Raw genomic sequence first — 27,938 nt, 5'->3', positions numbered from 1 at the left:
AGCTAAACCTGGTATATATAGTCAGCCTAATCATAGGGGAAAATAGCATCATCCCTTTTGTACTTTCCTGGTTTACGTAGTATTACATTGCACTCTGGTGTGAATTATGAATAAACTATTATATCATTTCCTTTCCAAAATCTAGTACCGCCATTTGTAATGCCCACAAAGCACCAGGATTGAAGTGTTATGATTGGCTCGTGTTAAAAGTAGGCTCAAAGCTGAATTATTGTGTGTGTGTGCCAGAATTTGCTTATCCTTGATTAAGATCAAGGCAATCTAAAGTCATAGAACATGAGGAATGTTGGCTTTTATAGAAGAGAAAAATATGATGTCACTTTTGGAATCCTCTACCTTTTTTGTTCGTGCAGTGCTATTTCCTTTTAGGGTAAAAGCTAACCCTTCCTGGAATTGAAGCAGATTATGTTATTCTTTTAAAGACTCTGCTACTATTTCCAGGTAAGTACTGTGAGGTATTTGCGTACTACCATTCTGTGGAGTAAATTCCACAGAATCCAACATGCTAGCTGTCCAAGTGCTGACGGAATCGAATATTCCCCTAGGCCATATCACATTAGAACACATTTTTACTATTAATTTATAGCATCACTGCCATCTGTTGGGCTTGAGGAGAGCTTCTTTCAGACTGTAACAAGCCACCCCAAGAAAACGGAAACCGGTCTTTTTTTTTTTTGGTTTTTTTTTCTTGTCCAAACCTGATCTAAATTTGGAACTTTTACATGAGATGAAAATAAATCATTCTGACTCTTTTTTAACAAGGTTACCATCTCTTTGAAGACATAACCAATGCAATTTAAAGTATGAAATGGAATACATAGATCCTGTCAATATATAGATCCCAGTAATATGTTTTAAAGCCAAAACACAGGTAGAAAACTATTCCATGAATTCCCTCACAAGATGAATTTGCCAAAGGAAATGCACACAGCTGTTTTTCACACTAGTTCTCCATACTGGAGTAGCTGTCCTAGTAAATTACCCAATGGGAAGAACTAAGAATTCTGAGAAGGCCTGGTAATTCAGTTACAGAAGGCGGCATAGAACGCTAAAATCCAATGGCTCTTATAAATTGGTTTATATTTTTAAGGATATAGGCAGAAGCCATTTGGACTTTTTTCTGGTGGACTGCAGTTTTCTAAGGACTGAAAAGGCTAACATTTCTTTCAAATAAAATGGGCCAGAGGGTTAGGGGGAAGCAGTATTGCTGAACTTCATAGTGCTTAGAAACAATCAGGCAATCAGTGGTATTTATTGAGTGCTTATTGGGTATAGAGCACTATACTAAGTGCTTGGGGGAGTTCAGAACAACAGAATTGGTAGACATGATCCCTGCCCATCACAAGCCAGTGGTCTAGATAATTAAAATAAATCATGGTTTTGCACATGAGTGATGTGGGATGAATATCAAGTCTTAAAGCATGCTGATGTTCTAGGAAGTATTGGAAATTCCAGGACTGGGGCAATGATCTGGTAGTTGAAGCTTCACTCTTGCAATATACATGGTAGTGTATAGCATTTATGTACATATCCTTAATTTTGTTTATATTAATATCTGTCTTTTCCTCTAGACTATAAGCTCATTGTGGACAGGAAATGTGTCTGTTGTATAGTACTCTCCCAAGCACTTAGTACAGTACTGTGCTCACAGTAAGCGCTCAATAAATACAACTGACTGACTAGTGTTGGCCCAATCATCTCTGAGCTGCAAGCATGGTAGCCAGACAGTCCTGTTTTCAGATGGCCTATCCCCTGCCTAGTTCTGATATGGTACCAAATGCTCTTGTGTCTATTTTTTGTTTTGACTGCCAAGTTTCTGTCTGCCGCAGCTCCTGCTGGCGAGTTCTGTGGCTCAGATGGTGCAGCAGGCTATGGTTTTGGGTTTTTTTTAATGGTATTCGTTAAGCACTTAACTAGGTGCCAGGCACTGTATTAAGCACCGGGGTAGATGCATGCTAGTCAGGTTGGACACAGTTCATGTCCCATATGGGGCTCACAGTCTTAATCCCCATTTTATAGATGACGTTACTGAAGCGCAGGGAAATAAAGTGAAGTGACTAGCCAAGTGGCAGAGCCTGAATCAGAACCCAGATCCTTCTGACTCCCTGGACCGTGCTCTTTCCACTAGGTCACACTGCTTCACATGGACCCGGGGAGTAGAGCAGTTAGGAGGGTCAGGGTATCCCAGAAAAATGCTCTAGGTCAGATCAGTTCAGGCCAAATTAAGCGGATTTCAGCTGAATGGCAGGGGTGTGACATCAGGAGTAAGGAGGTCGTAGGTTCTAATCCTGGCCCTGCCACTTACCTACTGTGTGACCTTAGGCAAGACACTTCACTGTGCCTCAGTTACCTCCTCTGTAAAATGGGGATTGAGACTGTGAGCCCCATGTAGGACAGGAACTGTGTCCAACGTGATTTGCTTATATCCACCCCAGGGCGTAGTGCAGTACCTGGCACAAAGTCAGTGCTTAACAAATACCATTATCATCATCATCATTACATCAAGTGGAGTGCTGACATAACTTCGTGACATTTCACGTGTTTCGGGGTGTGTTTTGGGGGAATGCCATTGTTAGCTACTCTAACAGCAAGTGGTCCACGGCCGCTGCTCACCCTGAGGTACCCAGAGTTAGGTCTGGGCCTCTAGGAAAGGGAAAGAAGACAAAAAAGGGACAGAAGTTCTGTCCCCATTTTTTTTTAATGGTGCTTGTTAAGGGCTTATTATGTGACAAGTACTTTTCTAAGTGCTGGGATAGCCACAAGACAATCGGGTAGGATACCGTCCCTCTCCCATGTAGGGCTCATGTCTAAGGGATTTAATCCCCATGTTACCAGTGAGGTAACTGAGGTACTTACCCACGGTCACAGAGCAGACAAGTGGCAAAACTAGGCCATGCTTCTTCCCTGCTACCCTATTGGGAAGAGGAAGAGGGGAATGGAAATAAGAAGGAGGAAGAGAAGGTGGAGGCCCTAGGGCAGGGGGTGAGGAAGGAGAGGGGAAGAGTAATGGGTCACACCTTGGTCAGTCCAGCTGCATCTAGCTCATTTCTAGCAAAGGCACATAAAGCAAGGTTCCAGATAGAGGCCAGATGCCCAGTACCGAGGGAAGTAAGTCTTCTGGGCTATTTAAATGCAAATGATATACAATTGTCATTCATTCACCAGGTAACACCTTTCCTTCTTCTGTCTCATTATCACGTTAACAATAAAGGTTTATCTTTGGTGCTGTTTGTTAATTCATCGTATTTGGGGGATGAAATTTGCTCAGAGTTGCCTAATCCTTTGCTTACAAGTAATATCCTGAAAGCTTATCCCTGTTGAAACTAATTTGAAGGCTTTTCCGAAATGAGTTTAAATGGGATGGAATTTCACAAGTTGTCAACTAAGCTACTGTGCTTTTGGTAGGTTGCTGGGAGAAGTGGATGGGAAATTTGATCTTGGCAGGATAGGAGCTGGATTTTTATGTCTTTTTAAAAACAAGAAAAATGCAATTCGTATCGTCTGGGACTCAGAGAATCTGACCGAAATTAAATAATCTCATAATCTAAGACGATATTATTACTGAGCCATTGGTTATAGGGTTAATAATAATAATAATGTTGGTATTTGTTAAGCGCTTACTGTGTGCAGAGCACTGTTCTAAGCGCTGGGGTAGATACAGGGTCATCAGGTTGTCCCAAGTGAGGCTCACAGTCAATCCCCATTAACCGAGGCACAGAGGAAGTGAAGTGACTTGCCCACAGTCACACAGCTGACGAGTGGCAGAGTCGGAATTCGAACCCATGACCTCTGACTCCCAAGCCCGGCCCCTTCCACTGAGCCACGCTGCTTCTCCTACGAAGATTTCCAAGAATAAAAATGTCATCTATGAATGAGGTTATGAGCTATACATCTGGGACTAGAAATATTTTGAATGTGGCGATATAGCGTTTGTAATGTTAATTTTAATATCACTTATCTTGGTATTGCATAATAGTCTATTACCAAAATTTGTATTTCTGAAAAAAAAATCTATCCCATCGACGTTCGGTGCGAAAAGAATTATGTCTTAATACTGACCCCTAGTGGCAGTTGAAATGTAAATTTTGTGGGGTTTTCCTACAAAAGCCTGGTTCTCTTTTAACATTAAGGCAAATTCACTTTATTTTGCAGCATTTTTTCAGTATACCCAAGCCGCTTTCAAATACACTGGGGCTAGAAGGATGAATTAATTATAGTGCTTGTCTTAAAAGATAGACTTCTCCAGCTGGAACGTCACAATTCTTTGTTTTTCGTTTATTTTGGGATTTTTTTGCAACCGAACACGGCCTTAACCCAATTAGATCTGAACTTTAACTATTGAATCCTAAAATCCAAAGTGGTTCCAAGCCTGGGTTTTGGTTCAGGGATCTGACAGAGACATCAGAGAAAATCTCTCAGTTAGAAAAGGAAAATAAAAGGTGAGGGATGCAGGTCGAGCAAGCTCCCTCATCCAAACTCCACGATGCTTAGGAAGGTTGGGAGGATTTCCACCTAAACTGGTCAAGCCGACTCCCTGGACACTCCCTACCTGGACTTTGACAATAGAGCTGCCTGCTTTGTTAGATTAAGTCAGGGAGAACAGGCTGGAGGACTTTGTCATTGAAGGCAAGGGGAGGGGTCCTTCATCTGGTGTCTCACTGTGCTTGAAGGAAATCTTCCACCCTTACTGCCCCAATTCTGTGCAACTAGACCTGTAGCCTGCAAACTCTCTATGGGCAGAGAATATGTCTGCCACCTCTGTTACAGTGAATTGTCCCAAGCATTTGGTACCATGCTCTGCCACAATAAGTGCTCAATAAATACAATCGATTGACAGGCAAGCCATTTGAAGATAAGGCAGAGGAGACCAAGGCTAGAGGCTTCTCAAGTCCTTTGGGAGAATGGGGGGGATATAGGAAAAGGGGGACCTGGCCCCTCCCTATCCTCTTAGAGAGAAGCTGGTGGACTGCTGGAATTGGCAATCGAGGGAGAGGAGAGTCATCTATCCTCACTTCCCGGCAGGTAGAGTCTTGGATGTGGACTGAGACCCCCTAGCCACAGAATGCCAAAATTTTAGAAAAGGGTCACTGGCATTTATTGAGGATTTACTGCGCACAGAGCACTGTACTAAGCACTTGATATGACATCCTGCCAAGCTTCAGACTGGATATATATTATCCCTCACATGAGAATACAGAACGTGCCCCACGACTCCATCCCTCTCTGTAAAGAACGAACACTGAACTTTCATCAGAACACACTCTGGTTGCTTTTAATACTGACTTTATCCAGAAGAACACTAACAGCTTTCAGGTTTCTATGATATTTGGGAAAGGGGTGGTTGTTGAGTCTGCATTTCTCCAAAGATAGTCTGGAAGGAAAATGACGATGATCCATAACAGCAGATGAACATGGCAGAGAGTATTTAGCAGAAGCAGGGAGCATCGCAATGTGATGTGCTAGGGCTGACTCTCTTCAGGTTGCAGTGAATTCAACCAGTCAGTCAATGGTATTTATTGAGCAGTTACTTTGTGCAGAGCACTGTATTAAACAGTATAATACTGGAGAGTGTAATACAACAGAGGTAGCAGCCACTTTCCTCGCCCCTAAGGAGCCTCAGTCTGGAATGGCCTCAGCTCAAGTGACTCTCAGTGTCTGTTCTCAACCTCTTATGCACCATGTAGGGGATCGCTATGTTTTGTGAGAAGGAGGAATTTTTTAATGAACACCAAAATCATTTGCTCTATTTTGTATGATATTGGTTAAGTGCTTATCGTATGCCACTATCGTGCTGGGGTAGATACGAGTTAATTAGGTTGGACACAGTTCCTGTCCCACGTAGAAGTAGTCTTAATCTCCATTTTACAGATGAGGTAACCGTGGCACAGAGAAGTCTAGTGACTCGCCCAAGGTCACAGCAGATAAGTGGCGGAGTCAGGATTAGGACCCGGGACCTTTTGACTCCCAGGCCCATTCTCTACCCACTAGGCCATGCTGGTTCTTACCATATTTGGATCAATTGGATGAGTGCTCTTAGAGCATCGCCGAGTGTTTTCAGAGAAGTGAACATTCCCAACTCCCAGCCCTCTTCAACATGAGGATTACAGGATTCTCCTGCCCCAGAGACCCAGTTGGCTTTCTCGACTACAATTTTGGCAAGGCATTTGTCATTTTAACACAAAGAAGGAGAAAGCTTTTACATCTGAATTTATGATTAAATATTGCTGGCTGTTACTCTTATCTGAACTACTATGCTTGAGCATTCAGCACTCTTGTATGTGACAGAAAGCACACAAAAACTGCATCATTAATTACTTAGAGGATAATACTTCATGTCAGAGATGTATATGAAGAAATAAGTTGCTTTGATATGTGATTGAATACCAAAGGGAAGCTGAACCATTTGATAACCACAAAAGCCATTCATTACCCCTTTTCCACCACCTTGAACATTATCCCCATTTTACGACTAGACAGAAGAAATCAAGAAAGTGCCATTAAAAGTAAAGGAAGATGGTTCTTTCCTAGTGATGGGAATTAATTGTTGGCAGGATGGTTCAGCTTTTGAATCAGAGGTATGCCTTGTATGGAAATGAAGTGTTGTGATTGAACATACAGGTCAATAAGGATCTTAGTGTCATCTGCAAGGAGATTGCATTTGATTTTCCAGAGCTGTGATTGACTGAAATCTTTTTCTTGTCGCATAATCAGTAGCAAAAAACATGCACAGTGTTGCTGGTGGCACAAGTTTAGCGTCCAAATTACCTTATGATATATCACACAATATCATAATATGTCACATGGTTACACCAATCTCTTTGCAGCTACTTTATGACAGATCATAATATTGTGCATCATACCAAATGGTGTTTCACATCACCAGGCATATCTTTATGCTGTAAACAGTTTTGTTTTACATGGTTTTACAGTTCTTGGCTTTTTATGCATTTGCATTTTTCTCATTATCTTTTGATGTAAGATACCAAACTAAAATGTGATTGCTGCGTAAAGTAGTGGGTTTTTCACAGTGCATTTTAATGGGTGTGCCTCGAACTGTCGGAGAAAGTCGCAATCCATAGCATTCAGTCAGAATTGATAGCACTTCAACCTAGGAATATAATTCTTCCCGGGATGTTTCCAGAAGTCAGAGAATGAGAGCAACTTACCAATATACTTGGAGAAGAAGACCGTGAGTGCCCGTTTAATTTAGCAAATTCAAATTGAATTGCTGTAACTCCACTATTACACGATACAAAATATTGAACAAACCTCCATGAAATGCATACCACAAAAGGATGGTTAAGAATGTGAGCCCAGTGTGGGACAGGGACTGTGTCCAACCCGACTACCTTGAATCTACCCCAGCATTTAGTACAATGTCTGGCACATAACATTTAACAAATACCAGAATTATTATTATTATTGCTCCATGTCCTGAAATGGACAAATTTGGTGAACTCAGTCTATGAATCTACTAGTCAGATCCAACTAGCCGGTAAGAGTGACAAGAAAGCTGATTCCCTGAACCCTAGGTTTAAATGGTGCCATGGTCATCTATCTAGTATGCTCCCCCAGGTTGAGGGAGAAGGGTCAGGTAGACACGAGACCACCAAATCGCCAAATGTATACCTTTTTGGGGTAGTTTGGTTTATGGTATTTGTTAAGGGCTTACTATGTGCCAGGCACTGTTCTAAAAGCTGGGATAGGTTACAAGGTAATCAGATTGCACATAGTCCGTGTCCCACATGGGGCTCACAGTCTTAATCCCCATTTTGCTGATGAGGTAACTGCGGCATAGAGAAGTGAAATGACTTGCCCAAGGTCAGACAGCAGAGAAGTAGCAGAACCCAGGTCCTTCTGAATCCCAAGCCTGTTCTCTATCCATTAGGCCACGCTGCCTGGTTGACTCTGGCCCCCGGCAACGTGCCGATTTGTGACCTTCCTTGAGGGTTTGCAGCCATTTCAGCAGAGTCCTGGAACTAGGAACCAAAATGGATCCCCTTGGGACTCCTCCTTCCCAGAGCACCCCCTCGGAACCAGGCAACTCCCTAAGAAGGTTGAACTAAGAGTTAGCCCAGGCCAGGAGCAAATCTCCAGGTTCCTCATTCCCCAAGCCAGGCTGCAGAAAACACTGCCTTCCCCACCACCTCCACCTGAAATCTTTCACTTCAGCCTTTCTTGAACTGAAATATTCCAAGGGGCCATGACATAATAATAAAAGAACCCTGGTCTGAATCTGGACCCCATACTGGAAATCATATGACCAAAGATAGTAGCACAAAAAAGAGCCACCCCTCACCATGGTGAGGTAAAACAGCCGGGTGTCTGTTATATTGTACTCTCTCAAGTGCATAGTACAGTGGCCTGCACACAGTAAGCGCTCAATAAATATGACTGATTGATTGAAGTAACAGAATGCAGGTTGGGATGCCCGAATCATCACTGGTAAAAGTATCAATCCCTAAATCACACTTACTGGGTGTAGAGCACAAGAGAATATAATAGACATGTTCTCTGCCCAGTCTAGAGGGGGAGACAGACATTAATATAGATAAATAAATTATGAATATTGACATAAGTGCAGTGTGGCTGAGGGAGGGATGAATAAAGGGTGCAAATCCAAGTGCAAGGGCAATGCAGAAGGGAGTAGGAGAAGAGGAAATGAGAGCCAAAAATATGGAACGCTTCACAAATTTGTGTCGTCTGACCAAAGAATCACCTAGATCGTCATTGGTGGTGGGCTCGGCAGGAATCCTGAAAATAGCTAGTGTGGACAAGCAGCTACCGAGGCAGCTAGCCTGGCATTCAGTGCAGCTTACGGCACTCGGGTGGAAAAATGGCACTATGCTGTGATCACTTTGGTGAATTTTGAACATCTAATGTGCTGTATCACTGCCCACCTACTTGCTTATTGCAATCCAATCCTTGGTATTTATTGAACACTTACTATGTGCAGAGCACTGTACTAAGCACTTGGGAGCAACAGATTTAGCAGACAGGCTGCCTATCCTTAACGAGCTGACAGTCTGGGCTGCCATCAGGAACCTGGCTAGCAGTCTCCTCCTTAAGATTGTAAGCTCACTGTGGGCTGGGAATGTGCCTGTTATATTGTCATATCATACACTCCCAAGTGCTTACTTAGTACAGTGCTCTGCACGCAGTAAGTGCTCAGTAAATATGATTGACTGACTCATTGGCAGGGATGTGGATTGCTAGTGGTGCAACACAAACCCCAATCCCTGTGATACCGTAATCAGTTTCTTCATTACAGGCTCTCTGTCCATTTGTGGTTCTCATGATCTGTATCCATCACCACTACCCTGATGGTAAGGGCCTGAAGTATTCAAGCAAGACCAAGCCCCACGCTGTCACTGAACATTGTTATAGATCTCACCAGACTGATCTCTCAATCAGCAGTATTCATTGAGTGCCTACCGTGCACAGAGCACTGACCTAAAAACTTGGACGAGAACAGTACAATCGCATGGGTAGACATGATCCCTGTCCACAAGGTGTTTACAGTCTAGTGGGGGAGTCAGACTTTAAAATAAACTAGAGCTAGGGGAAGCAGCAGAGTATAAGGATGTGGACCTAAGAGCAGTTCCCCTTTCTAGCATAGTTAAACTTAATGTGATAAAGTCGAGAAATAGACTGTTTTGGCTTAGTCTTGTATATTTGCTTGGATCTCTGTAGACAGGGAACGTGTCATTTGCTTGTTTTATACTTCCTGAGCACAGGACGGTGCAGCGTACCCAGGGATCCTTCAATAAATAGCATTTCCACTATTCCTACTACTCTTACTACGACTTCACTTACCCTTAAGAATTAGCAGCCACTGATTTTCCTTTGTGTCTACTAAAGATTTCCTGTTTCTTTCCAATATTGTGTACTTGGTAAGATATGAAAAATTCAGTTATTGATTTATCTGCAGGTAGCTGTTGCAGGTTATTATGCTAGCTATTAATAACAATTTCCAAGTAAATTGAGATGGGAGTTCTTTGCATGTTGGGACAGATGGGTTTTTTTTAGCTTTCTATTTCTTTTCTTGGGTCTGCTTTTTGTTGTCTTAATAGTTTCACCCTTGATATGTCATGGTTTCGGACACTTTTTTTTTGCAGGTCAACAGGCCATGAGTCTTTTTATATTATTTTACAATGGCATTTGCTAAGTTAGAGAGGTGACATTTTATATAAAAACTATTTCATTTTCCCAAAAGCTTTTGCTGTTGTGGAACAGGATGTAGCGACTGGATTTAACTAGTTTGTATCGCTGTTCCTACAAGCAAACTTCCTAAAAAAAAATCATGGTTTCTGAGAGTGGGGGAGATTGCCCTTAGCAAATGTGAGCCAGACCAAGGCAAACTGTGGCCCCTGATTAGGGATTTGGCTGGTCTCGTGATTGTAAAATTATATGAAAGGCTAGTTTAGGCTAAGTTGCCTAAAGACAGAGATGTGAGAGCCAAGTCGCCACTTGTTTCCATCCATGGTGTGTTGTTCCATGATCTAGCCTTGGGGAAATGAAACTGTTTTTATTTCAAGCCCTACTCAGCTATTAGAGCAAATCCAAGCATCTTCTGGTGCCACCGTCCTAGTCGGAATATTGGGTTTAAGGGACTAATGGTCTGCCCCAGTGAAGCCTGTTTATGGTCTGGTTATTAGGTTCAGTTTCCCATCCATCCTTCGATTGAAGTAACGTGATCTGCTGGAAGGAGCATGGAACTTGGGTCCTAGATTCAGATTTGCCATTTGCTTGATGTGTGACCTTGGACAAGTCACCGAACTTCTTTGTGCCTCAGTTTCCTCATCTGTAAAATGGGAGAAAATGCCTGTTCTCCCTCTCTTCCTCTTAAACTCCTTGTGGGGCAAGGACAGAATCTGATCTGATTATTAGGGAAGCAGCGTGGCTCACTGGAAAGAGCACGGGCTTTGGAGTCAGAGGTCATGGGTTCGAACCCCGGCTCTGCCACGTGTCAGCTGTGTGACTGTGGGCAAGTCACTTAACTTCTCAGTGCCTCAGTTACCTCATCTGTAAAATGGGGATGAAGACTGAGCCCCACGTGGGACAACCTGATTCCTCTGTGTCTACCCCAGCGCTTAGAACAGTGCTCGGCACATAGTAAGCGCTTAACAAATACCAACATTATTATTATTATTATTATCCTGGATTTTGTATCTACACCAAAGCTTGGCAACTATTAAGTGCTTAATAAACAGCATTACTATTATCGATGCCAAAAATATTTAACAAGTCATCACACTTGTTCAGTATTTCTAAACAATCCTATTTTTATAAATGGCAATCATGATAGGATCAGATTATGATGTTTAAAACTTGTTTTGTTTATGTGCACTCAGCTTACCAAGCTGTAATTAATTTTCATAGATAAAAACTTGAACATCTTACTTTGAAACAGTAATGGGATCTTAGCTCTGCTGTTTGCCCTCAAGAAAAGCTGATACGTCTGGGTAATTTTTGTTCTTTCCAGCCTTTTGTGAGCCTCTCTATGCAGTGATGTGCAGTTTAACAAGAGCTGGGTTACACACACACATAGTTTGCTGAAATCCTTGGGCTTCGACTATCTAGATTTTTATGCTCGGCTATTTATTAGGCTCATAAAGAACAGAGAAATAAGCAGAAGATATAGATGAACAAGACAAAATGTGTATTTGACAAAGAAAAGACTGAGAAAAATCGGAGATAAAAAAGACAGCTCATACACTGTTCCTTGGTGTCCCATCTTTCCTTGATCCATTGGGATAACAAGAGAATCAGCTCACATGAAATATAACCAGTTTCACTCAACAAGAAAAACATTTTCCTTGCCCCCAGTACAGCTGTATCGATTGATATCCTTAAACTTTGTGTGTGTTGGGGGCCGGGGGGTGGGGATATAGGGAGGAGGATATAGATGCTGCTGAAAAATATGCATTTCATATCATTTAAAATGCAAAGCACTTATTCTCTACAATAGTTAATATGTTCAAAATTTCCGAAGACAAAGTACAGATCTCCAAGAAACCATTCTTAATGAAGAGCTTTTCTGGCTCTTGTTTTTTGGTTTTATTTTGTGTTTTTAAAGGAGCATTGCCTTCATTCCAGTGGCCTAATTGTATTCCAAAACCCTGGCTGTTTGGGAGCCGGTCTTGCTATTTGATTTTGAGTTTGGCAGGTAGGTGATATCGATCCACTAACCAAGAACTAGTCTGAGGTAGGTTAAGGTCTCCCAGCCATGTAGAAGTCATTTCCTTTCCAATAAAGCATTTTGGTGAGTTGTTTAAATTATATGGGAACAAAGTATGTCCAATAAAATAACGCGTACATTGTTCTCATATGGTAAGAGTCCTAGCTGTATTCTACTTCTGCCTCCTCCTCCTCCTCCTCCTCCTAATACTGGTATCACTAATACTAATATGAGAAGCAGTGGTACTTTTATTGTTTGGGAAAGTTCAACAGAACCAAAAAAAACCCCACATTCCCTACCCTTGAAGAGCTTAACACGTTCACTGTTTTCTACCATTCCTATCGTTTATTTTCACTGTAAATTCAGCAAATTGCTCTGAAGAGATTTTTCCCGAGTTTAAGGCACTTGAATCCCAATTCATTTTCTCTCTAATCTAACTAGTGCAGCTGCTGAAGCTGAGGCTATTGAGCCATTAATAAACATCCTGTCTTGTAAAAGAGATGGAGCTGTTGCAAACGCTGCTACGGTCCTCGCAAACATGGCTACCCAGGAGCCTCTGCGTCTCGGCATACAGAGTCACGGTGTTATGTCCGCAATGGTGGAACCGCTGCACTCCTCCAATTCCGCAGTCCAGAGCACAGTCGCCCTGACTTTGGCTGCAATCGCCTGCGATGCCGACGCAAGGACTGAGGTGAGGATTCGATTGTCCTCTGAAAGCCAGTGAATTGGTGGTTTGCTTTTTTCCCAAGCGTTTCAGTTGTCGCTCTTCTTCTTTCCATGATTTTTGGTGTTCGGGATTTTTTCCTGTGAAAACCTAAAATGTGTTCATTTATCAAAAAGATTCTCCCACAATTTGACTTTTTTTTATTTACCCCTGCTTGACAAGGCTTCCTGAATTGATCATCTCATCAGGTCAGTCTTGCAGTGAGTCTGAATGACATGGGAAGAGGTACATCTATCTGGGGCGTGAATGATTCTGGATCATTTTGTTATTCCATCGAATACAAATTTAGAGATGTTGGTACAATTTTTTTACTTACATTTAATATATTTTAATATTTACAGCCAAAAAAATTGGCCTTTCTAATGCCTCTAAAATATGTTTCTGCTCAGGGTGAAAAGCCAGACTACCCAAAAAGGCAGTCAGTTCCTCAGTGATTGACTTTTAGGGATATTTACTTAAAAATGAAAAATTTGAAAACTTGACTTTTTAAATATATTGCAGTGCATGGTAGTGTGGCTTCATTAAGAAATTACAGGAGATCTGAGATCTAATCCTGTCCCTTCCACTTGCTTGCTGTGTGACCTTGGGCAAGTCACTCAACTGTCTTAAAAAAAAAAATGGCACTAGTTCATCACTTACTATATGTCAAGCACAGTTCTAAGTGCTGGGGTGGATACAGAGAAGCAGCGTGGCTCAGTGAAAACAGCACAGGCTTGGGAGTCAGAGGTCATGGGTTCAAATCCCTGCTCTGCCGCTTGTCAGCTGTGTGACTGTGGGCAAGTCACCTAACTTCTCTGTGCCTCAGTTACCTCATCTTTAAAATGGGGATGAAGACTGTGAGCCTCATGTGGGACAACCTGATTACCCTATAACTACCCCAGTACTTAGAAGAGTGCTCTGCACATAGTAAGCACTTAAAAAATACCAACGATATTATTATTATACAGGTTTATCAGGTTGGACCCAGTCCCTGTCCCACATGGGGTTCACAGTCTAAAATGAAGGGAGGAGAATTTAATCCCCATTTTACAGATGAGGTAACTGAGGCACAGAGAAGATGTGACTGGCCCAAGGTCACACAGCAAGCCATTGGCAGAGCCTGGATCAGAACCCAGGTCCTCTGACTTCTCAGGTCTGTGCTCTTTCCACCAGACCCTGTGCTTTGGATTCCTCATTTGCAAAATGGGTATAAAATACCAGTTCTCTCTCCCTCTTTAGACCACATGCTCCGAGTGGGGCAGGAACTGAGGCCAGTCTGATAATAATAATAATGTTGGCATTTGTTAAGCGCTTACTATGTGCAGAGCACTGTTCTAAGCGCTGGGGGCGACACGGGGGAATCAGGTTGCCCCACATGGGGCTCACAGTCTTAATCTCCATTTTACAGATGGGGTAACTGAGGCCCAGAGAAGTGAAGTGACTTGCCCACAGTCACACAGCTGACAAGTGGCCGAGCTGGGATTCGAACTCATGAAATCTGACTCCAAAGCCCATGCTCTTTCCACTGAGCCACGCTGATTATCTCATCTCTAATCCAGTGCTTACCAGGGTAGTTGACACAGAGAAGCAGCGTGGCTCAGTGGAAAGAACCTGGGCTTGGGAGTCAGAGATCATGGGTTCAAATCCTGGCAGCTTGCTAGCTGTGTGACTTTGGGCAAGTCACTTAACTTCTCTGTGCCTCAGATACCTCATCTGTAAAATGGGGATTAAAACTGTGAGCCCCACGTGGGACAATCTGATCACCCTGTATCCCTCCAGCGCTTAGAACGGTGCTTTGCACATAGTAAGCACTTAACAAATACCACCATTATTATAGTAAGTGCTTAACAGGTACCATCACTGTCATTTTTGTGACCGCTCATATGCTTTCCGTTCTCAGTTACGAAATGCTGGAGGCCTTGAACCCCTTGTCAAGCTCCTCCACTCCAAGCATGATGAAGTCAGGAGGCACGCCAGCTGGGCCATCACGGTCTGCGCAAGCGACGAGCCAACGGCCCTCGAGCTGTGCAAACTGGGGTAAGGAGAACCTGGGCCCAGGCTTTCCTGGTCTTGGGAAGCTGCTAAAAAATCAGAGACCCAAGAGTGAGAGTTAAAATGTACATTTTAAACAAATGGTACCTATTCAGCACTTCCAACGGAAGGCTGGCGGTGCAGAGGGTGAATATGTTTCTGATTTCCAGTGCTCGGGACTTACTGTATTCACAGATTGCAGAATTTTCATTTATATTTAAACCTGCTCGTGTGGTAGTGAAAATCCATCCAGTACACTCTGTTGTAACACAGAACAGAGAAACCGACAGAAATGCCTTGGTATTGGCTTTAAAGGTTTTCCCCTGCTACCTTCTCTCGCTGATCTCCTACTACAACCCAACCCGCACACTTCATTCCTCCCAACACTAACGCCGAACTCATCTTCCTCACCATCAATAACTAGCCCCAATTCTTTCTCTGCTTGGAAGTTCCTCCCCCTTCATACCCAGCCCTTCTAAAATCACATTTCCTCCAAGGGGCTTTCCCCAACTAAACCCTCACTTGCCTGTCTAAGCCTTCCCTTCCGTACTGCTTAAGTACCTGGGTCTGTTCCCCTTAAACACTTTGATATTCACTCCTTCTCCAACCACAGAGCACTTATGTACGTAAGTGCTGTGGTTAGATTGGGTCCAACCTGATTAGCTTATATCTACCCCAGAACTTAATACAATGCCTGGTACATAGTAAGCACTTACTTACTAGGGAGTGCAAATCTCTTCTCATGAACTTTGTCTTTCGACGTCGGCTGGAGAAATGAGACTTAAAAACTCTCTATTTTGTCTATCTTATTAGCTGGGTTGGAATTTGTTTAATTTTGAGAAAGAGGGGTCATAGCTTTACCTCTGAGAGATGACTGATTGATTCAGGAGCCCTTGGTGCAATGAAGAGTTTGTTTTTTGTCACCAGAGCTTTGGAAATCCTTGAAGAACTTAATCTATCCGTACGGGGCAAAAATAACTTCAGCGAAGGAGCTCACAGCAAATTGCTTGATAACAATCTTTCCCTCAAGTACAGTCAAACTGGTTACTTATCTTCAAATAATATAATTAATGATGGATTCTATGATTATGGCCAGGTGAGTTCATTTCAGTCTTATTTTGAAGACATCCAGGTAATCGACCAATCGGTAGTATTTATTGAACCCCTACTGTATGCGGAACACTGCACTAAGTGATGATGATGTGATGGATGTGACTGTGTTTCTCATCTTCAACAACGGATGAGTCTTGGGGCCAGTCAAGGACCTGTGTGAAAGAGGTCATTGGATTGCTAGAGGCTTGCACAACACCATTCACCCTCTCTCGTCTTTGCCAGCTGTATTCCTGCTATAGGGTAATCAGGGCAGCAGCAAGGGAGTGGGTAGGTAGAGATACACAGCACATTGCAAATCGCAGACTAGAATTCTAGGTACAAAACCTAACTTTGGCCAGTCACCCAGTAAAATCTCTGCCCTTTAGGAGTTTACAGTCCAATGGGAGAGTCAAACAAAAATGCAATTTACAGACAGAGGAAAAAGAGAGTGGAAAGGTGGATATGCGGATGACTAGAGTAGGTAAATACGTACCAAAATAACAGTGGGCAACTGTGAAAGGTGGTAGTTGATAGCATATGATCTGGGGAGAAGGAAATGAATTGGGAACGGCCTCCTGGAACAGATGGGATCGTAGGAGGGCTTTGAAGATGGGGAAAGCTGTGACCTAGTAGATTTAAAGGGGAAGGGAGTTCTGGGCTGTGAGAATTGTCTTGAGTGAAGATCAGAGGCAGGAAAGTCAAATCTGAGAGTGAGGTAGTTAGGAGGTATTTTGGGGAGGAGCGAAGAGAATGGCTGGTGAAGAGGGCCAGTATGTAAAAATGGAGAGAGCCCACAGAGGGCCTTGAGAAATGTGGCAAGGAATTTCTGCTTCAGTGCAGAGGGGAATGAGTAGCTATTGGAAGTTTTAGAGGAATGAGGTTTTAAAGAAGATGATCCAGACAGCAGCGAGTGACATGTAGCCTGAACGTGGGGAATGGCTGAAGAATGGACCAATGGCAGTTTCTGTTGAAAAAATTTATCTTAAAAACATAACTCCTTAAGTATTTTAGAAGCATATAATAGTTTCACAAAAGGTTACTTAAAAAAAATTTGAAATGGGCTCTTCACCCTGCACAGCAGACCCGACCTGCATTTATGTAATTCTCTTCCAATTTAAAGTCATCACTGGTAGCTCAAGCATTCTAGTTTAAATTTAGAGATAAGATTAAGAGAACTTATCTCTTGGGAACAAATAGTTTTGGACACTGTATGGGAATCAAACAGTTTTGAGGATTGAATTTCTATTTTGAACTCCAGTTAAAACTCAATAGCCCCAGTCCTAGATTTTTAGAAGATACCCAAGTAGAAACTGACTTCTTAGCGTCCTATCAAACCCCTTTATAATGTTAATCTTTGTATGACTTAGGACAAGGGGGAATTAAAAAACTGTATTTATACTTCTACTCTTAGGTTACGATCCTGTGAGCCAGCATGTAAGAGAGTGGCTACTAACGTCTATTATTGGGTGGTTATTTTAATCTTGTACATACACCAGAGACCTCTGGGTGGTGGATGTTTAAAACAGGAAAGAGCTGAAAGTGAAATAGATCAACATCTCTTCTTTACACTGAAGGGAACAATAACAAACTTGGGTGAGGGGGAGAAACTCTTGTCCATATAATATTTTGATCCTTTCCCCCTCTGAATTGCGGTTCTCAAAACACCTATTTAAAATGTTAAATATGTCTTTCTTCCTTTAATTTCATGTCTATTTACTCATTTGGGGAAAATTAGGCTCCATCTCTAATATCGTGTACTCTCTTTTACTTTATCTTTCTCCCAGACCAAACCTGGTACCAAATTCTTGTCTCTGGAAGAAATCAGTTCCCAAGGACTAACTGATCGTCGCGCAGTACTCTTAATTAATTCAAAATTTCCAGAAACGTAAGTTGCTTTCTGGGCAATCAAAACACAATTTCTTTTTTCCAACAAAAAGCAGGACTAGCAGGGCCTGAGCAGAGAAGGCCAGTGGGCTCATCTAATCAATCAAGAAATGGTATTTGCTTACTGTTACAGAGACCTGAACTAAGCGTTTGGGAAAGTATAATCCAAATACGTTTAAATCAGTCTCTACCCTCTTCCCACCCTTTCACTTCTGGCACTAATTAGGCCAGAGCAGAGGGGCTGTGGATGAGGGACATGATGATCCTAGTAGTAATAGTGGTCATATTCGTTGAATGCTTACTATGTGCTAAGCACTGTAGTAAACACCGGGTTAGATACAAGATAAGTTGGATACAGTCCCTGTCCCACACAAGACTCCCAGTCTAAAGGAAGAAGAACAGCTGTTTAATTCCCATTTCACAGATGAGGAAACGGAGGCATGTGGCTCAATCTACCTCTGCCCTCTCCAACCCCCATCAAGGGCCTTTGGGAAAGTGGAGGGCTATGGGACAGTGTCTCTTTTACTCCATGTATGAGGTAGTCAAGCCTACAAGAACATGGGTGGGATATAAAGAAGCTGCAGTTTTTCGCTTTGCTTGGTTTTTTTATGGTATTTGTTAAGCACTACCTATGTGCCAGGCACTGTGCTAAACACTGCAGTTGTTCTTGGAATGTGCTAAGTGTGTCCTTTTCAGTTCACTTGACCCTGAGTGTGATAGAGTTGGCTCCCCTAGTTTATTATCTAGCCATAAAAATAGCTAATGGGCTTGCCTCATAAAGAGCCTTATCTCTATTTTTGATCCAGATTTTTTGTGGTAGACGGATGCATAGCTACACAGAAGAAGTTTAAAAAAAAAATAAAGGCATTGTCTCTGTTATGTGACACTGTCATTTTTTGCATAAGTCTTCCCCTAGTCCCTGAGCAGTTTGAACTGGTCTGTTTTGGGTTTTTTGTTTTGTTTTTTTAGCAGCACAGGGGTTGCATCATGTTTTTTTTTCTTTTCAAAAGGTTTTAATGTCTGGACACAAGGCGTTATTGCCAAATGGATTAAACTGTGGGAAGCAGCTTGGCCTGGTATAAAGAGGACAGGCCTGGGAGTCAGAGGACCTGGGTTCTAATCCTGCTCTGCCACTTGCCTGCTGTGTGACTTTGGGCACATCACTTAATTTCTCTGTGCCTCAGTTTCCTCATCTGTGAAATGGGGGTTAAATACCTCTTCTCCCTTCTACATAGACTGTCAGGCCAGTGAGGGACAAGAGATCATGTCTGACCCAATTATCTTACATCTTCCCCAGCACGTAGTACAGTGCTTGGGACATAGAAAATAATTAACAAATGCCATTATGATTATTGTTTCCTTTTGTTTCCAACTTGAAATTTGTATAATTTCAGTACGCCACCTCCATCTTCTGGAGATGATAAGATACTGGAATATTATGGACGTAGCACCTCATCTTCTTTAAGAAAATTAAGTAGAGAAAAATCCAGGTGAGAAAATGGTGACTTTATCAGCATTTCTTGGAATTTTCATACATCTGGGAAAAAGAGTAGAAAAAAGGATAGGAAATGATTTTCATTTTTCATTTATTTTCGCTTTCATTGTACAAATAAAGTTGAGTGATAGTTCATAAAATGAAGTTTATGGGTGTGTACGTGTGAATTAACCTTGGTTATGCTTTTCACAAGTATCTAAAGCTGTATCATTTTAGTTCTCCACAGGCATCTCCTTCAGACGAAAAGCCAGAACTTCTTGGAAGAACGATTACTTCTCTTAGCAAAGGCAGCACTAAAGAAAAAGGACTTAGGTATGAATTTGTTGACATTTCACTTTGAATACTTTGTGCCTAGATGAGGAAAATGTAAATGAAACAGTTGTGAAGTTAAATCTAATCCTGGCAGGGATGGAAACTAAATCACCTCTGATTGTCTCTTTCCCTCCGTGGTGTGAGGCTCTATGATAGCCTTGGGAAAATGAAATTGTTTTGATTTTAAGCACTACCCAGCTCTTGGAGCAAATCCAAGCATCCTTGGGTGCCACTGTCCAATTCAGAATATTGGGTTTAAAGGGACCAGTGGCCTGCCCCAATGAAGCCTATCTATGGTCTGATTATTAAATTCAATTTCCCATCCCTCCTTTCTTTGAAGCCAAGTGCTCTGCAGGAAGGAGAAGGGGGTTAGGAGTCAAGAGACTTGGGTTCTAGTCTTAGCTTTGCCCTTTGCCTGCTGAGTAACCTTGGGCAAGTCACTTAACTTTTCTGTGCCTCATCTTCCTCATCTGTAAAATGGGGTTAAATGACTGTTTTCCTCACCTCTCTGAGCCCCATGTGGAATGGGATATTTCTGATCTGATTTTAGTGCTTAACAAATATCACTGTTATTATTATGGTTATTGTTGTGATGATGATGGGACTTCAAAATCAGAAACTTGCCTAAGAGGGGGAACTAGAAGTAAGAAGAATTTGCTGGATCTGAACATGGCCACTTGAGCCCCTGTCCATTCTCTAGGGGTTCTGATATTACAGTCCACCCCATCCATGGACGGAGTCAAGATTCAGAAGCTGCTTTTGGGGACTGGGCAGCCCCTGAGTACGGAGCTAACTCTGTCCAGGCCAGTGACCCTCCTCACCTCACTGGTGACCCTAGGCATCATTTTGAGGGGGTCTTGCTTTCTTTACATATTCAGTACCAAAGGGGTGGACTCAGGCCTGCCATCAGAGGACAGAGCAGGATCTGGATTTGTTTGGGAGGAACATGGAAGGGATGGAATACTCAGATACTCAAAGTACTCAATCACCCTGCCCACTCCTACCTCACCTCACAGTTCTCCTATTTCAACCCAGCCCACACACTTCGCTCCTCTAATGACTTCTCCTACACCCTGCCACTGGCCTGGAATGCCTTTCCACTTTATATCTGACAATTACTCTCCCCACCTTCAGAGCCCTATTGAAGGCACTGCTCCTCTAAGAGGCCTTTCCTAATTAAGCCTATTTCCTTTTCTCCCACTCCCTTCTGCATCACCCTGATTCACTCCCTTTATTCACCACCCCCAGGCGCCACAGCACTTATATACCTATCCATAATTTATTTATACTAATGTCTGTCTCTCCCTCTAGGCTAAGCTCACTGTGGGCAGGGGCTGTATCTACCAACTCTGTTATAGTGTTATATTTTACTCTCCCAAGCGTTTAGTACAGGGCTCTGCACAAAGTAAGCATACAGTAAATATGATTGAATTGACTGACGGATATCACCTCGTGGCTACAGAAGGAGGAGCATTCTGTACTGTTTGCATTCCATGGGACCTCGTGGAAAAACGTGGGTGTCAGAGAACTTGGCCCCTAATCCCAGTTCTGCCACTTGTTTACTATGTGATTTTGGGCAAGTCACTTAAATTCCCTATGCCTCAGTTTATTCAACTGAAAAATAGGGATTCAGTACCTGTTCTCCCTCCCCCTTAGATTGTGAGCCCCGTGTGGGACACGGACCAAGTCTGACCTGATCATCTTGTATCTACCCCAGTGCTTAGTACAGTTTTTGGCAAATAGGAAGCACTTAACGTATTGTATTATTAATTATTATTAATCGAGAAGTAGTGTGGCTCAGTGGAAAGAGCCCGGGCTTGGGAGTCAGAGGTCATGGGTTCGATTCCCGGATCTGCCACTTGTCAGCTGTGTGACTGTGGGCAAGTCACTTAACTTCTCTGTGCCTCAGTTACCTCAGCTGTAAAATGGGGATGAAGACTGTGAGCCTCATGCGGGACAACCTGATTACCCTGTATCTTCCCCAGCGCTTAGAACAGTGCTCTGCACATAGTAAGTGCTCAACAAACACCAACATTATTATTATTATCAATTACCAACATTATTAATTATTAATATTGTTGCTGTTGTTATTATTATCCCATTAAAACCCTAGTTATTTCCTGCCTTTTATTCCTTTTTCATGGCAAGCAGAAATTGCAGGGATTTTCTTAGCTCTGGAACTTGCAAATGTGCATGTAGACTAATAAGCAAAGAACAATTCAAAATTTGCAGTTGGGCCCAATCGGTTTATCTCTAATTTTTCCCACATGTAGATGTTCGAGAAGTACCTTGAATTGGTATATCTGGCATTGGCAAATTCTCTTTGGGATATACATATACATGGTATCACCTTACCTGACTGATTAAAAAAAATTCCAGAAGATGAAAACTTCCCACATGAGGAGGAATAAATGGTTTGGGGTCTGAGAACAGTGTCTACAATGGAAGAGATGCTTTCTGTTGAGCCAAAGAATCCCTGGATTCAGTCTTATTCAGCTCAACAGCATTTCAATTGGCAGGACCTATGGCTAGAAGAGAAAGGAAACAACTTTCCTAGAAGAGAAAGGAAACAACTTTCTTTAAATCATAGGCTGATTTCCTTTCTCAGAGACTCATTTTCAGGGATCTAACTTTGAGATGCCAGAGTAAAATTTCCTCATTTGTTTAGGAGGTGGAGAATCATTTCTAGGATCTGAGTCTTAGAAACACAACCGATGGACTGTATCGAAAGCTGACCCAGCAATCATGATTACATCTGTAATGATAATTGGAGAAGCAGCAGGTTTTAGTGGTTAGAGCATGGCTCTGGGAGTCAGGAGGACCTGGGTTCTAATCTCAGCTCTGCCACTTGCCTGCTGTGTGACCTTGGGAATTCACTTCACTTTTCTGGGCCTCAGTTACCTCATCTGTAAAATGGGGATTAAAATAGTGAACCCCATGTGGGACAGTGGACTGTGTTCAACCTGAATACCCCATATCTACCTCAGCCCTTAGAATAGTGCTTGACACATAGTAAGCGCTTAATCAAATACCATCAACACCATCATCTGTAACAGTCAGGAATTGAAGTTTCATCATACTAATTAGCTTCACTTACTCTTTTCACTTTTGGGGCTAACAAAAGACTTTTCCTTTTGAAATGGATGAGCTGGTACGCTAGTATACGTCAAACATTCATTTCCCATTTTTTAAAACAGGAATTTGGGAGAATTTCTCCCACAGTGGGAAAGGACTCACTCTTTTTGGGCTTTGGGAGAAGTGCATGGCCTAGTCGAAAGAACACAGCCCTGGGAGTGGCCTGACCCCCACCAAGCTCCTCAAAATCCTCCAAACACCAGCTCGGAGGGTCACAGAGGAACTGGGTTTGGAGTTCCCTTTCCTGCTCTATCAATCAATGGTGTTTATTGAGTGCTTTCTAGGTGCCGAGCACTTTACTAAGCACTTGGGAGAGTACAATATAAAAGAGTTGGTAGAACCGTGCCTAACCACAGTGAGCTTACAGGACAAAGGATGAGCTCACTGCTGTTAGATAATCTTACTACCTACATAAAAATCCACCACCCACCAGGGCCTTTGCTCTCTCAGCATTTTTATTTTTAATGATTTTATTGAACTAAGTTTGTTCTTTTTTCTTTGAAATTTGAAGTTCATTTAATGTCTTGTGCTACTCTGGGGATTGCACCAACAAACACTCCCCAGTTTTTGGTAGTAGTGAATCTGAAGCAAAAATTGGTGCTTGATTGCCAGTGAATCCCTAAAAGTTCAGTAGTTACAGTTAGGGTTTGGAACACTTTAGTACGGACCAAAAGCACAGTAAGTGTACCTTCGGTTTTAAAACACTGGCCTATTTGTTTTGTTTCTGGTTTGTCAAAGAAAGGGGAAAGGAAAAAAAGAGGAGGAAAAAATCAAAGAAGAGGAGGAGTTGCCAGTTGCACTCAAGGTCACACCGGCAGTACATCTTGAAAAGAAAGAATGGCTCCCACCGGCTGACCCCGATCTCTGTGAATATGTCACTGAAGTGTCCAGAACAATCCTCCCCATCACCAACTTGCAGGACCAAATTCAAGTTCTTGCTCAGTAAGTTTTTTCCCCTTTCAATTTTTGAAATCTATTCCAATCAAGCTCTCCTTAATCAAACAGGGCTTGTCAAGAAGGAGCGTAAACTGAGTTCACTCCTAAATGATAACAGTGGTATTTATTAAGCCCTTACTCTGCGTCGAGTACTGTGCCAAACGCTGGGGCGGGTACACGATAATAAGATTGAGCGCAGTCTCCGTCCGATGCAGAAGAGTTTGTTTTGGGGGCAGCAAATATGTCTGTTATATTGGTGTTGGTGTGCTGTACTCTCCCAAGCACATACTGCAGTGCTCTGCACCCAGTGCTCAATAAATGTGATTGATTGACTTTCAGACCAGATTATTGGCTTCAAATAAAATCCACAGTGAATTACTGCAAACCTGCTTAGGAACGAGTCAGGCATTTTGGTCACTTTAGGCTCACTGATATTTTACAAGGGAGGAAATAGAAAGTAACATGCTTTATTAAGAAATCCTAATCCCAGTTTCATTTCTAAGTCAACAAACGTGGGAAAGTTCATTCATTCAGTTGCATTTATTGAGCACTTACTGTGTGCAGAGCAGTGCACTGGGAGTGAGAGGGGTGCACTTGCTTGAGTTAGACTCACCACCCTCATGGCTGTATCTCCTAAAAACCATGGCGGAGTAGGGAGATGAGGATAATTTCTCAACACCAGGTTTAGGGAAAGGCAGGGGTGGAGTTGCTAGGGTGGAGGAATCAGTCAGTCAGTGATATGCACTGAGCACTTACTGTGTGCAGAACACCGTACTAAGCACTTGGGAGAGTACAGTATAACAATGAACAGACACACTCCCTGCCCACAACAAGCTTACGGCCCAGAAGGGGAGACAGACATTAATATAAATAAGTTACAGATGCGTATATTCATAAGTAACGTGAGGTTGGGGGATGAATATTTAGGAGAGTACAATACAACAGAGGTTGTAGACACATATGCTGTCCACAAGGAACTGACAGTCTAGAGGGGAAGAATGATGTTAAAATAAATGATGACTGTGGGAAGGGGTTTGGAAATCTGCTGACTGGGCCACCAGGCGTTAACAATCAGTTCCCTCATCCCCATCTCAGGAGGAGTTTGGGGTTAATACTAATTGCAGGACAAGGGTGAGTCACTGCTCCTGACTCCAAAGCCTTTCACACAGCTCCATTTCTCCTTGTCATGTGGCATTGATTTTAATCTCGCGTTCCAACAAATGGGAAAATTATCACTCATTTCCCAAATGCTGTTCAACATTTAATGAAATTACTAGTATTGCAACATGTCTGAATGGCCCGCGGACAGCACATTGTTGTGCTAATTACCTTAATGTGGAGCTTGCTTATAGTAATTGAACAATAAAAAGTAAAGCAAACACAACAAAGATCAGAAGGCAGCTTTTATACACGCTGAAGGTTCTATTTGTACCCATGTAATTATACCATGAAGCATCGTAAATAAGATTGAGTAGATTGATTCATTTGCTCTTGATTTAAATTAAAACAGGTTTGTGGCAGAAAAGATGGGCGGTCCAATTGAAAAAGATGGATTACATAAATTCAGCTGGGAACTTCACATAAGTGAAATAGAATTTGCTCTGAAATCCAATGTCATACCTATTGGGAAAATCAAGAAAGGAATCTTCTACCACCGAGCTTTGCTCTTCAAGGTATATTAAGCTGTGTTCATCTCATTTACAAACTATACCAGAGATTTGCTTTGCATGACTATACGTATTGGAACACATACAAACAGGGAGCTCGGGCCAAAGTAGTTTCCATTTAACCTTATAGTGTTAATCTCCCGTTTTGGTTCAGCCTGTATATACTGTCTGAATTTAAATCTTTTATCACCAGAATACAGGGAGCTTATTTGCTTTCATTCCCGAAGCTAACTGAACTGGAGACCTTCACATTAAAGTGACCTGAAAATCTACTTTTAACTGTGAAATCATTTCTAAGCCATTCCTCCTCTTCCCTGTCAAAGGTGCATCCTTTGTTGCTCCAGTCTTTTAAGCGAACTCAAACCGTCTGGCCCTTCTCCGTGGCTGACGTGCCACCTGTAATTAAAAATCCAGCTCGAACCAGAAAGCCTGGCACTATCTCTCAACCTTTCTTCCTCCTCCCGATGGGATCGTTTGATTTAAGGGGCCAGTTGTCCCATTTGGGGCAGGGCGAACCCACCTCTGGAGGTGTGTGTGTGGGGGTGTGGGTGTTCAACTGTGGGGGTGCCTTGATTTCTTCTAAAGAGATGAGAGGCGATGGCCCCTTTAATGTTCGTTCATCCCTCCCCGCACCGTCTACCAGTTCCAGATTCTCCCAGCTGGTGAGTTTCTCCTGCCTTCTCCAGCCTTCCCTTCCCCTCCACAGGCCCACTCCCTCCCTCCCTCAATCAATCAGTCGATCAGTTATAATTACTGAGCACTTACTGTATGCAGCACACTGTACTAAGCGCTCCTAGCAACTGCCCCCCCGTCGACCAGTAGGGTGGGAGAGGAGGGAGAAGGGGAGGGAAGGAAGGGGCGGTGTGTGTCTGAAAGGAGCTTGGAACAGTCACCCAGTGACCTGGTAGAGAGAGGCCCTTTTCAGCCTCCTTTTTCTCCGGCCCCTCCCGGCTCCTAGGTGTTGAGCTGACGTTTACCCTGGAACTCATTGCTTCCTGATCCCTGCAGATGATTTCTCCAAGATTTCTCCAGCCTGACTATTCCTCGACCATTAGGGCCTTCGCTTTAGTCTCCTCAGTCTGGATGGGAGTGTTGGGGCAGCTAGGGGTGCGGGCTTGTGGTTTCTTTCTCTGTGGCCTGCTCACTCACTCACCCTTAAGAGGTGAGTGAGGCAGGGGACTGGAGAAACTTGGGGGTCAGGCATGGACCCCCATAAAGTGCTTAGCAAGCCGGGTCCCCAAAGACTCAGTGTAGATCCCCAGCCCAGTGAGCAAGCCCTGCCTTTCACTTGGGTAATTCCCAAGCGCCGAGTACAGTGACCTGCACCGAGTGGGTGCTCAAGAGAAGCAGTGTGGCTCAGTGGAAAGAGCACGGGTTTGGGAGTCAGAGGTCATGGGTTCTAATCCCGGCCCCCGCCACCTGTCAGCTGTGTGACTTTGGGCAAGTCACTTAACTTCTCGGTGCCTCAGTTACCTCATCTGTAAAATGGGGATTAAGACTGTAAGCCTCACGTGGGACAACCTGATTACCCTGTATCTACCCCAGCGCTTAGAACAGTGCCCGGTACATAGTAAGCCCTTAAATACCAACATTATTATTATTATTGGCATCTACTGCCTGAAAGAGTTAGCCTTGGAATGCAGGTCTAGCCTACCTGACAGTAGAGTGGGAAGGCTGGGAGTGGAGGGTAGGGAACTCGGGGGAGAATATTCCTACAAACAAGTCAGAGAGCAGGTAACAGCTCTTGACTTTTTCACAGGCTTTCTACATTGCCCCACTCCCAGGAAGCCCTGTCCTCCCAGTTAAGGGTAGGAATGGAAGGGAAGCAGCATGGCCTAGTGGAAGGAGCCCAGCCCTGGGTGTCAGAGGACCTAATCCCAGCTCCACCACTTGCCTGCTGGGGACCATAGGCAAGTCACTTAATTTCTCTGTGCCCCAGTTTGTAAAATGGGGATTCAATACCTGTTCTCCCTCCTACCTAGACTGTTAGCCCCACATGGCTCGCTTCATGTATTTACCCCAGGGTTTGGAACAGTGCTTGACACAGAATAAGCGCTTAACAAATACCATTTAAAAAAAATAGTCCTACATAGAATTTAAGAAAACCTGTTCCCTGAAATTCCATATTACTCCCACTATTCATTCAGTCAGTCATATTTATTGAGCACTTACTGTGTGCAGAGCACTGTACTAAGCGTTTAGAAAGTACAACCCGGCATAGACAGAGACAATCCCTACCCAACAATAGAAGGACTATTGACCACAGCCACTCAGGGCAAATTGAAATGGGTGACCTAGCAATTCTGTGGATAATTCAAGCAATCTAATGCACCGTTTCCTGAATTTTCAGGAAATTGGAGCAGGTTTGGGTCTGGTGTACTCAGATGACTGGCTGAAGCACCCCAGCCAGTAAGCACTTTAGGTTAGAGAGACAGTCTTTGGAGGTGAGGGGGAGGAGAGAGAGCAGCAAATGTATGTAAATCG

At 43.0% G+C, this 27,938-nt stretch overlaps 1 protein-coding gene across 5 annotated transcripts in view; it reads left to right on the top strand.

Annotated features, from left to right (window-relative positions):
- The window catches only part of ARMC3 (armadillo repeat containing 3), a 153,005-nt gene that overhangs the window by 115,285 nt on the left and 9,782 nt on the right, over positions 1 to 27,938 (top strand). For all 5 annotated transcript variants that reach the window (XM_039913888.1, XM_029077674.2, XM_039913886.1 and 2 more), the window contains 8 exons: positions 12,641 to 12,890; positions 14,803 to 14,939; positions 15,861 to 16,029; positions 17,810 to 17,910; positions 19,304 to 19,399; positions 19,621 to 19,716; positions 23,590 to 23,793; positions 25,298 to 25,460. In XM_039913888.1, the coding sequence (XP_039769822.1) occupies positions 12,641 to 12,890; positions 14,803 to 14,939; positions 15,861 to 16,029; positions 17,810 to 17,910; positions 19,304 to 19,399; positions 19,621 to 19,716; positions 23,590 to 23,793; positions 25,298 to 25,460 (1,216 nt within the window). The remainder of the gene's footprint in view (positions 1 to 12,640; positions 12,891 to 14,802; positions 14,940 to 15,860; positions 16,030 to 17,809; positions 17,911 to 19,303; positions 19,400 to 19,620; positions 19,717 to 23,589; positions 23,794 to 25,297; positions 25,461 to 27,938) is intronic.

This window comes from Ornithorhynchus anatinus, chromosome 13 (assembly GCF_004115215.2).
Source record: "Ornithorhynchus anatinus isolate Pmale09 chromosome 13, mOrnAna1.pri.v4, whole genome shotgun sequence".
NCBI classification, from domain to species: domain Eukaryota; kingdom Metazoa; phylum Chordata; class Mammalia; order Monotremata; family Ornithorhynchidae; genus Ornithorhynchus; species Ornithorhynchus anatinus.
Note: the sequence above shows the minus strand (reverse complement) of the source record. Positions and strands in the feature narration are given on the sequence as shown.